Raw genomic sequence first — 11,530 nt, 5'->3', positions numbered from 1 at the left:
CTATTTCCAGATGTCACACCAAGTACCTTTCTAGCTGCCTCCCTTATCACTCCTGCAGTAGTTGCCCAATCATCCAGCAACTCTTCATCACCACCGAGCCCCTGTCTGACCTCTTCCCTGAATCTCACACTACAGTCTTCCTCTCTGTTTCCACCATCTAATTCTTCTTTTAGTCCTCACTCTCCTCCTCGCCTCCAAAACCATCCTACAGACCACCATCCTATGCTGTCTAGCTACACTGTCCCCCGCCAACACCTTACAGTCTCCAATCTCCTTCAGGATGCATCTCCTACATAGAACATAATCCACCTGTGTACACCTTCCTCCACTCTTATACGTCACCCTGTGATCCTCCTTCTTATTAAAATAGGTAATTACCACTACCTTTTCCATTCTTTTAGCAAAATCTACCACCATCTGCCCTTCCACATTCCTCTCCTTAAGGCCATACCTACCCATCACCTCCTCATCACCTCTGTTCCCTGAACCTACATGCCCATTAAAGTCTGCCCCAATCACCAATCGTTCATTTCTAGGTACACCTTCTCCCACTTCATCTAACTCATTCCAGAGTTTTTCCTTCTCCTCTATCTCACAACCCACTTGTGGAGCATAAGTACTAATGACATTTATCATCACCCCTTCAACTTCCAGCTTTACGATCATCACCCTATCAGAAATTCTCTTCACCTCCACTACACTCTTACTGCACTCTTCCTTCAGAATCACCCCTACACCATTTCTCTTTTCATCCACACCATGATAGAACAGTTTAAACCCACCTACAATGTTCCTGGCCTTACTCCTGTTCCACTTGGTCTCCTGAACACACAACATATCTAACTTTCTCCTCTCCATCATATCAGCTATCTCTCCCTTTACCAGTCATAGTACCAACATTTAAAGTATTCACTTTAACCTCAACTCTCCTCAACTTCTCCTTTCCCTGCCATCTCTGTAGACGTCTTCCTCCTCTTCTTTACCTCCTTTAGCCAACAGTAACCCAATTTCCACCCGTACCCTGTTGGTTAACGATACCTGTGGTGGTTGTTGGTAACCTGGGCCTCGACCGATCTGGTGTGAAATTCTGATTTGTGATCCGCATATTTGATTTGGCACATTTGGACCTCATTAGGTCACTAGTTTAAATCCCACCACCATTATGTAGCTACAGATGATTCACATTAACCCCTTTGAAGTACAGTGGGTTAAAGGCCTTGCTCAAGGGGACCCGAAGGTGGCAGCTTGGTGATACCTGGGCCTGAACCCCCGGGCCTTCCGATCAGTGCAATTTGCTCCAGACAAGGGCATCTGCCAACTGCTGTAAACGTAAATGAGATCACACATAACCATTTAAGGCCATAGGTATCATGCGAGGAACCCAGTTATGATCCGGAGTGCTTATTTGTGTTTACACAACAAAAGAGCTTCGAGGTGCGTGTAATCATGATTTGTAAGAACGGTTTGTGACATAGTGAATAATAATAAATGCAAGTACTAAAAAGTCATCCTTTATTAAAAGAAAAGCCAAGAACTCTCAGCAATTGTGGATCTGAAACTGTTACTACCTTTATTGCAATAATTTAATCACAAAAAATTTTCTAAGGTAAAAGTACATTTGAATGTGCTTGAGCTCGGGGGCATAATGAGTTGTAATGATTATCAGTGTATCAATTGATGACCAAAATTAGTCAGGGATGGCTGGCCGGAAGAACCCAAAAACAGGACTCCACCAGAAGAACGCCGAACGCCGGGAGCGCGAAGCTGGGGGCGGATCTGAGAGGAAAACGAGTCCGATAACAGTCCGAGGTCAAGAGCCGGAGAATAGAGCTATAGAGGAAAATCCAATCTGAAATCAAGTGCAGTCCTAGAAACCACGAGATCCGAAACCGAACTTTCCACGAGGGGAAATAGAAGGCTGGAAGGTCTCAACAAAGCGTGGCGCCGAACGAGACAATCCGACAGCAAGCGCATGCAGCCGGTGTCTATTTATACACAAACAAGATGGCCGGCGTTCCGGTGCCGCCGGCTTCAAGATGGCGCCGAACCGGAAGCGGTCGTTGCGACCGCGGAAATGTTCGTGCGACTGGCTGACAAAATTGATCAGTGTATCAATTGAAAATCAAACCTACTGAAACTAAGTGGGTCAACAACCACAAATCAACCATTATGGATTTTTAAACTGATCTGTAAGCAGGTTTAACAAGTGGTTTTGCCTGTAAAGCAGAATCAAGAATGTCATCTGATAAACATGATTGGTAATAACTATTTAGTGTTGTGATCCGAAGTACTTATTTGCATCTACTTGGGCCTCATACACACTAACATTCATTTGACAGCGAACCATCTCAGAGTGAAATCGATAAACATTCAGAACAGCAGATAATGGATCGCAATGTATTTTGGTTTTTGGTAAAGCCTACATTCTGAAGCCTTTCTTCAGGTTACTTACAGGGGCTATGCAAGCATTCTTAGATATATGTTGAATATATCCATTTACAGGAGATCCTGGGTGCTGGTATTGAAACTAACGCTGAAGATAAATCAATCAAGATGACATTACTATGTAAGATACCCAACCAAAGGCACAAATCAGTCTGGGCTACATATTTGAGTGGTTAAATGGCATTTGAGTGTCTGAAGGTTCCTAGAATGTGATTTCAGTTGATTCTGACTGAAAGGAGACATCTGGAGCTTTGTACAAATGAACAGATGTGGTGAAAAAGGGCTTGAGAGAAATCTCTATACTGTGTGTATCACAAATAACATGGATCTTCTTCCTAAGACGTGATTGCTGAGTGATTTATAATAGTATAATTCTACTAGTAACATCTGCCTGTCCTAAGTTTCTGTCTATGTTCCCCTCATGTACACAAGGCTTTCCCCTTGAAATCTCGTCAATTTCTACCCACATGCTGCAAAGGTAAACTGTTGGAACTGAATTGCCTCAAAGTATAAATGAGTGTGTGTGTGTGTGTGTGTGTGTGTGTGTGTGTGTGTGTGTGTGTGTGTGTGTGTGTGTGTGTGTGTGTGTACTGTATATATAGACAAACACAGCAGTTTTGTACAACACATCTTTATAAATAGAGCTCATCTCAAATGTTGTGTATAGGTGTACACTGGATAGACAGGATTGATACTGACCTCCAGATAACTGGAAAGTGAAAACAGAGTGAAGTCTGATTTACTGTCCGGATGTCGTAATGGTTGTGAAGCACAGACGTTAACGGCGTCTTCAGGAAAATAGTCTACCAAGGAGTTGTGCTACAGGTTTATCACAGTGTATTCATATCTGACACAAGCCAACGATTCCAAAGAGGGGAAATATAAAATGGGTAGAAATGTAACAAATACAGGATTAGGATTTGTAAAAACAATTTGCTACATATTTCCACCCACAACATAGAAAAAAAAGACAAGAACTAAAAAGCCATCCTTCATTAAAAGAAACGGGGAAAAAAACCCAAGAACTCACAGCAGGTTTTGATCTGAACCTGTTATGTCCTTCATTGCAATAATTTAATCCCAAACTGTTCTGAGGTAAAAGTACATTTGGATGTGTTTAAGATCGGGGTACAGTAATCACCGCTTTTTCGCTAAATTGCATTTGTCACATAACAAATTTTTTGGCTGATTTTCCCGGTCTCTCATGGATAGCACGACAGATCAAAAAACTTATAGGGAATAGTTTTTATGGAGTTTTATGTTGAAATAATGACATTTATTAATAAAAATATAATTATTAATTTTAAAATGAAGTAAAATGTTAATACAGTAAAGCACTGTATACATATAATAGCATTTTTTGGGGTTTATCACGGTTTTTCATTTGTAAACGTGGGATTACAGTATAACGAGTTGTAATGATGATCAGTGCATCAAATTAAAATCCAAACTTACTGACAACCACAAATCAACAATTATGAATTTTTTTAATTGAGCTGTAAACAGGTTAAAAAAAATTTGCCTGTTTAATTTTGCCGGTAACGCTGATACATAAAATAGTCCCTCTCATTATCATCATCATGATAATTTGCAAATTAACAATACAGATACACCAGATTCTAAACAAAAGTGGATATCAATAGAAGGCTACTGAATCAAATTATAGCACACCATAGCAGAATCAGGAATGTCATCAAATCAGATTTGTAGCACATCACGTGCAAGCCTAAGGTTTACACTAAAAGTCGACCGATTCATCTGTTTTGCAGATTAATTTGCACCAATAGATTGTTGGATCTATCGGCAAAAATCCATACCGGTAGTTTTTCCTGCTTGCGTTTGTCGTCATTACAAGAGCGGCCTCTAGAGGCAAATCACTGACACCACGTGCTGTTTTTTTGTTTTTTTACACGTGAGACTACATGCTGCTTTATATACTATATTAATTTTTTACAATTTATGAATAATATAATGATATTTATTAATTAATATATTAATATTTTTTTTCCGGAGTGTTTTTATCCGGAATCTATTTTAAAATTATCATTTGATTAATAGGGTATTGGCTAGTAGAATCCAATCTAGCTATCGATATCTGTAAAAATCCATGATCGGCCGACCTCTAGTTTACACCCCCAGCTAAACTATCATCTGTTCTGTGATGTTCAATGAGCACTGGTTTAAGACTAATGTCTAGAGTTGGGCACCAAGTATCTGAGTTACGTTTAGCACAGGATCGGTTTTTTTTCCCCATTCATTTAAACCCCTGAAACCTTTTGTTAGTTAAAAAGTTGGGCTGGTGGGGTTGATGTCATATGCCTGGTGCTATAACCACAGTATTATATATAATGTGAATTGTATGAGGAGTTTTTGATGCACAATTCAATTCTGTAAATGTACGTAGCACTATTTTCTATCAAGTGACTTTCATAATTTCTCATTCTGTTTCACATCACTCCACCCATTTCCAAGATCTTTTTCAGTTTCTTTCTTTCGACGAACATGCTTATAACAGATCTAAGACTAAAAGTGTCTAAACAGACAGTGTATAAAATTAAGGCATTCCCATTTCTTTTGAGAATGTAAAAGCGTTTCAATGGGTCCAAACACCGTGTCAAGTAAGAAAAAAAGAGGATCTTCTTTTACCGAATGGCTGTGAGGTGAAATTTAGAGACAGACAAACAGCAAAGACGACATTTTAACTGCAAGCGGGCAGTGGTAGCTCAGTGGTGAGGACTCTGTACTTGTGGCTGGAAAGCCACAAATCCCAGGTTTGTCTGAGAGCCTCTTTTGTGTCCCCTAACTTTTCTTAGCCATGTGCTTAAACTGGATTCTGGCTCAGTTATAGGTCTCTCTGTAGAGAAGCATTCGGCACATGAATAAATGTTGGATTTTGAAAACCAACAAAAAAAGAAATCCTCGTTTCTATTAAATTTCTGGTCTTTTGCACTTTCGTCCTCAATCACAGTGTAAAAACGCCAGGTCTTCTATTGAACACACGAGCCATCGTAATCAGCAGCCCTTCATCTTTGCTGTGTCACAGTGTAGTGGTTATGACCGTCTTTCTTTATAACAGTGGGAAGAAATGAACAATCCTAGAAGACTCATGACCCCTGGATTTTGTGTGAGTGTTACAGGAGCTCAGCAGAGGTCAGAGACATAGTCAAAGTCACGGAAGCTGTCCTGGTCTTTGCGCGAGAGCACGCGGGGTTCTCTCGGCGGCGTGAGGGTGGGCGCTTCCGTTGTGAATTCTTCGTCAAAGTTACTCACGTCCTCTTTGTCTCCGACAGTGGGAACGAATGGGGGAGGAAGTTTACGCTGGAGGAGAGCCTCCCAGTCCATATTCTATAAAAGAAAGAGAGAAAGGATGACATACGAGATAGCATTTATATTTACAAACTCCGGCCTGTATTCAGTGAAACATATATAGTAAGTATTCAGTGGTGAAATTCTGCACATCAGACCTGAGATAGATTTAATTGCTTTATATTTATGCAAAACAATAAGAATTAAAAAAACACAATAATAGGTTATCAAAAGTTTATTTTTATATTTTTATAGCACCAGTACACCATTACAAATTCCTTGTACATGCAATCAATGATACTCAGCAATAAAGATGATTTTGATTCGCCTATAAATACAAAGGGTGGAATTCTGTGTCATATACTGGCCATGAGTTCAGGTTATTATAACCGTAATGTGGAATGGTGACTAAATGTGGAATGTGATGTTTAAAAAGCACACATGAATCCCCACCAAGCTTTGTCTATAGCTGTTAGCCTTTGAATACCTAAATACTGCGTAAAACGCATAAAAGCCAAGATGTTTCGTTCACTTACCCTAAAGAAAGGCTGTTTCTTAACTTCTTCAGCATCTTTCTCTCCAGAACCCAGCCTCCTCTCCGGATTCCTCCTCAAAAGCTGTCAACAGACATAAAACAAATCCTTAATGCTCCAGTGCAACTTCCATTTTTACTTCAAATCTTTCAAATATTGCAGTAGACCAGTTAACATCGGTTACCGTTCACTCACCATGCACATGCCTGCTGTTATGTCTACTCTTTTATAATCAGGCTACAAACTCTGTGTGCTTTATTGTGTTTGTGCATGTAGGGAACCCACCCTCCTCATAATGCCGATCGCCTCTGACGACAGGAATCGCGGGTAACGGACTTCGTCGTTCACTATGCTGTCAAACACCTCCTCCTCGTCATCTCCTGGAAATGGAGACTAGAAAGAGAACGAGAAGAATTAAAGGTACCGAAGGAGTTTCCTAAAAGCAACCGCCTAAGTGAATAAAGGTTAAAAGAAACTGGTTGGCTAAATTTGTTAATAAACAATTTCCAGTATTGACAGAACAATCAGTGTTTTTTTTTTTTTATTACACCAGTTAAAGGTGTGGAACTTTAAAACACTTATAATAGAAGTCTTGTTAGGGCCTTTAATAAAGTTGTACATAAAACATGTTCTTCAGGCAAATATATCTGCAGGCTTTAAATGTATAATTGATTTCAATTACTTTAAATTAAGTTATTAAATTGTATAATTGCTAATTAAATCTATGTTTTGTGTTCCTACATAAAAAAAAAACACAAAATAAAAAAAAAAATGTAATGGTGATTTTTGTTATTTTTTTAACAGCATGATGATTTGGTACACATTCTATTAGGTCTGGTTCATCCTGAGACCTTTATTCTTAGAGTATCAAGTTTGTAGATTTGAGTTAGTTCAAGTATGTTACTGGCAAAATTTGTGTTTTAAGCAAAAAGGCTTTCTGTTCTTTTCTCGGAACAGGTAGACGTCAAAAACTGTTGTCCGCGGTCACACATACACTTAGTGTCACACACACACACTATACATGTGATGCACAGAGATTGGATTGAAACCCCCTGCCTTTAGCTGTTTTTACACTGCATGTCTTTAATGTGATATTCATATATAGTAGGTTTTATTTCCCTTCACATTGCTATCAGTTTTCTAAAAGATTCTTTTCTCATTACAGGACACCCTGTCTTTAAAACAGATGTGCCGGATGGAGATTAGGTTTAAAAATGCTGAAGATCTCCTTTAAACGATAAAAAAAAAAAGAAATTACACAACCACAAACAACCCCCACCCCTTACTACCTCTCCGACAAGCATCTCGTAGATCAGAACTCCGAGTCCCCACCAGTCCACTGCCCGTGTGTAGGACGTGTCTGTCAAAACCTCTGGAGCGAGAAACTCCGGAGTGCCACAAAACGTACTCGTCCTGTCCCCAAAGCCCATACCTGAAGAGAAATACAACAACACAAAGGTTAAGATAATGTTGTTGTAATGGTTATTGTAATGCTCATTTGCTCATACCTTCTTTACACAGTCCAAAGTCAGCAATTTTAACGTATCCTTCTGTGTCGAGCAGCAGATTGTCCAATTTTAGGTCCCTGAATATTAAAAGAGTGAAGTCATTATCTAACAGATAAAATGATAAGATACAAAGAAGAAAACATACACAACGGATGGGTTTCATACCGATATACAATCTTGTTGTCGTGTAAAAACTGAAGGCCAAGCACCACACAGGCAGCATAAAACCTGCAAAGAGACATAAGTATCGTTACCCACAATCCATCCTGCGACAGATCCATTGTAATGTAAACGTAATACACGTCAGCAAACACGTGGTCTACGTACACAGCCCGTGGCTCGTCGAATACATCAGCATGAATGTGCATCATGAGATCTCCACCCGCTGTGTACTCCATCACAAAACATACATGTTCCGGCGTCTGGAAGCACGCGAACAGGTTCACCAGGAACGGGTGCTGAGAGCTGTTCACGATCTCAAAAATCCGCTTCTCACACATCAGGCTGACGACAGTGAAGAAGACAGAAGTGACCAGAACCATAAGTACCATAAGGTTTTACATTAAGAGACTTCAGCATGTAGTGTGTTATAATTCAGTTAAGCTCTCACTGGACAATTCCACCACACACCACCTGAGGTCATCCTCGCCCAAATACTAGCACTGGGTTAACATGTGCTTCCTTTAAGACCTGGGCTGTTTTTTGCCCATGTAACAGGGCAGCGATCTGCTATCTGTCCACTTCCACATACAATGTGGTTGATTAATGATAAATATTCATAGTTAGTTAATTTATTAGGCAGCAAGTAAACATCAATGTTGATGTGTTAGATGCAGGAAGACTGGGCAAGCGTAAGGATTTGAGTTTGAACGAGGGCCAAATTGTAACGTCTAGACTAAACTGCAGCTCTTGTGGGCTGTTCCTGGTCTGCAGTGGTCAGTATCTATCATAAGGGTCGTGGGTGGCCGAGGCTCACTGATGCACATGAGGAGCGAAGGCTGGTCCGTGTGGTCCGATACAACAGACGAGTTACTGTATCTCATATTGCTGAAGAAGTTTAATGCTGTTGATGCTCGACAGGTTCAGGACTTTTTTGGCAGCAAAAGGGGACCCGACACAATATGAGGCAGGTGGTCATAATGTTATGTCTGATCAGTGTATGATTGTATTTTATTTGATGATTTATTAAACACTTGGGTGCTGTCAATGCGCATGTTGTCAGCTACAGACTACCACTCTAAATGCCTCCTGATGCAGACTTACCTCTCCACTTCATCTCGGGCTACAATGTCTCCTTTCTTAAGTGCTTTAATAGCATACATTGAGCCTGATTTCTTATATTCCGCCAGCAATACCTAAACAAAAAAGTAATTTACAGTAAAACTGCGGAAAAGGAAAAGTCGAATTCAACCAAGGACATCATAAGGGACGATGTTTACCTTGCCAAAATGGCCTCTACCCAGCACAGCAATCAACCGGAAATTCTGAAGCCCCAATGGAGTTTTCTTCTGTTTGCTGCAGAAAATCAGTTACATATAAATAAAGAAAATGTAACACAAACAACAAAATAATGATGTGTATATCTTCGCATGTGTGGGTGTGAATACCCGCTGAGCGAGTGTGTTCTGTTGGGTCGTTGAGGTGTAGAGTCCTGAGGAGGCTCAATGATATTCGTTTTTTCCTGAAATCATGAAGAAACATTAAACAAAGAGTAAATGAATAACAGGACAAAGGTGAAGGAAAAGAACAGACACTGACTTCAATCCATATGAATGGCAGTGTCTAGACTTTTACACAGCCCTTCAGACTGTGAGGGTCATATCACATCATTTCTCATGCACACAATTTTCCTCTGGGAATTTTATAACGGAGGACATTTTACTATAGGCATACTAACGTATTAATGTTGTTTAAAAACAGCTTAAGCAGGACACACGAGATCTGTTTTCTCACCGGTGTCTGTCCATCTGTCATGTCTCTCCTGAGTTCCACTTTCATGGGGGACTCCGAGTCCAGGCTGAGTTTCTCTACAGAGATCTCCCTACAACATGGACATGTCAAACACACAGATGAAAACCAGAAACTTATATAGATGAATAGTAAATATAATAACAATACAGTGACTTGGTATGGCCAGTGTTTTCTAAATTGTTTTAAAAAAAAGCTGAACTTGGGGATTTTGCACAAATAAAGAGAGAACACCTTAAAAATGAATGCTATTATTTCTTATTTTCCCCTCAGTCCTAAAAAGCAGTAACCAATCAGGTGTGATTTCTTAATGAATAAACCTAAAAATATTCATAGATTCATGAAGACTTTAACTTTTATTTGTGTGTGAGCATTCAAACAGCATTAACAAACAAACACTGAGAAACTTTCTTTTGTCTTTTGTCTATGCTTTTGTGTTATATATTAAATGTTGCTTCATGGTATATAATCATCCAAAATGTACAAAATATGCTACGCGATTTCACCGGTAATCTCATGCGTCTACACTGCATATGCATTAAATGTGTGTATAAGTGTATTATTAATGTGTTTATTACCCAGACTGTATTGTGTGAGCAGCATTGGGACTGTAGGTTCCCGTGTTGTTAACGGTCGGAATGGCGTTTCTTAACAGCCGCACCCACGTGCCGATATCCACGTTCATCTGGCGCGCACGTAGGAAAGCTTTACCTGTAGATAAACGCACAAGATTTAACACACACTTCACACACAATACAGCAAAACGTATTTATTTGCTGTCTGAGTGAACGCTATCAAATTTTTCTGAGCGCTTAAAATTGGCTCATATAAATGCTTTATTATGATGTTCATGTATACATCAGGCTGCTTCTATTCCACCCTCTCACTTCCGGAACCTCTTTTCTTTTCAGTGTGTATTTTAGCACATGGTTATATAAAGTCTACATCCATACATGACCTTAACAGAGTGTGAACTCGACCGGGTGTTTGATCAACCATTAGAACATCCAGTGAGTCAGACAGATCAAAGCAGATGAGGTGCAGATGTGGAAAATATGCAGCTGCATGTTTATAGCCACATTGTGTCTTTCACATAAGCGGGTCTGCATGGCGTTAACGAAGAACAAAATGCGACTAAAGGAAAGTCTCGAGTGGACGATTACATTTGGATTAAATGGAAAGCTGTTTACCCTGTTGCTTAGAGAACACTTTCTTCTGCCTCTTAAGGCGTGGAACCCTTTCAATGACTGGGTTAAAGAATGTCACCTGGAACACAAACACACACACATACATACACACAAGGCTGAGATATTAGACCGACAGTAACAACATCTTTATAAATGGGTGTAGAAGTGTGTGTGTGTGTGTGTGTGTGTGTGTGTGTGTGTGTGTGTGTGTGTGTGTGTGTGTGTGTGTGTGTGTGCGTATACCTCAGCCAGCAGCAGGCCCTGTGGTTCCAGCTCCAGTTTAACTGTGTGTTTCTGGTTATCCAGGAAATCCTCCAGCTTCAGGAATTTCAGGGCACACAGAGAGCGATAGTCTTTCCAATACACAGCTATCTCCATTTCTCTAGACTGCACACACACACACACACACACACACACACACACACACACCGTCTTTAAAATGAATGAACAATGATTATATTTAGATTATAACTGGATAGATGTGTCCATAGAGATTTATATGATTTTTATTTTTTTTTATATTTATAGGATATGATTTATAGGATGCATTTCTGGGAAAATGGAGGAAATACGTTGAATATGT

The 11,530-nt window shown here is 39.8% G+C and overlaps 1 protein-coding gene across 4 annotated transcripts in view; it reads right to left on the bottom strand.

Annotated features, from left to right (window-relative positions):
• Positions 1-3,060: 3,060 nt before the first annotated feature.
• The window catches only part of pkn1a (protein kinase N1a), a 45,918-nt gene continuing 37,448 nt past the window's right edge, over positions 3,061-11,530 (bottom strand). For all 4 annotated transcript variants that reach the window (XM_083523022.1, XM_083523020.1, XM_083523021.1 and 1 more), the window contains exons 9-22: positions 11,191-11,334; positions 10,951-11,026; positions 10,339-10,471; positions 9,746-9,833; positions 9,400-9,473; positions 9,232-9,307; positions 9,056-9,147; positions 8,120-8,296; positions 7,958-8,020; positions 7,793-7,869; positions 7,574-7,716; positions 6,570-6,677; positions 6,288-6,368; positions 3,061-5,790 (exon numbers count right to left, since the gene is read on the bottom strand). In XM_083523022.1, the coding sequence (XP_083379148.1) occupies positions 5,587-5,790; positions 6,288-6,368; positions 6,570-6,677; positions 7,574-7,716; positions 7,793-7,869; positions 7,958-8,020; positions 8,120-8,296; positions 9,056-9,147; positions 9,232-9,307; positions 9,400-9,473; positions 9,746-9,833; positions 10,339-10,471; positions 10,951-11,026; positions 11,191-11,334 (1,536 nt within the window). In that variant the 3' untranslated portion in view covers positions 3,061-5,586. The remainder of the gene's footprint in view (positions 5,791-6,287; positions 6,369-6,569; positions 6,678-7,573; positions 7,717-7,792; positions 7,870-7,957; positions 8,021-8,119; positions 8,297-9,055; positions 9,148-9,231; positions 9,308-9,399; positions 9,474-9,745; positions 9,834-10,338; positions 10,472-10,950; positions 11,027-11,190; positions 11,335-11,530) is intronic.

The sequence above is a fragment of the Silurus aristotelis genome, assembly GCF_946808225.1.
Source record: "Silurus aristotelis genome assembly, chromosome: 20".
NCBI lineage: Eukaryota > Metazoa > Chordata > Actinopteri > Siluriformes > Siluridae > Silurus > Silurus aristotelis.
The sequence above is the reverse complement of the archived record's forward strand: the minus strand, read 5'-3'. Positions and strand labels throughout refer to the sequence as shown.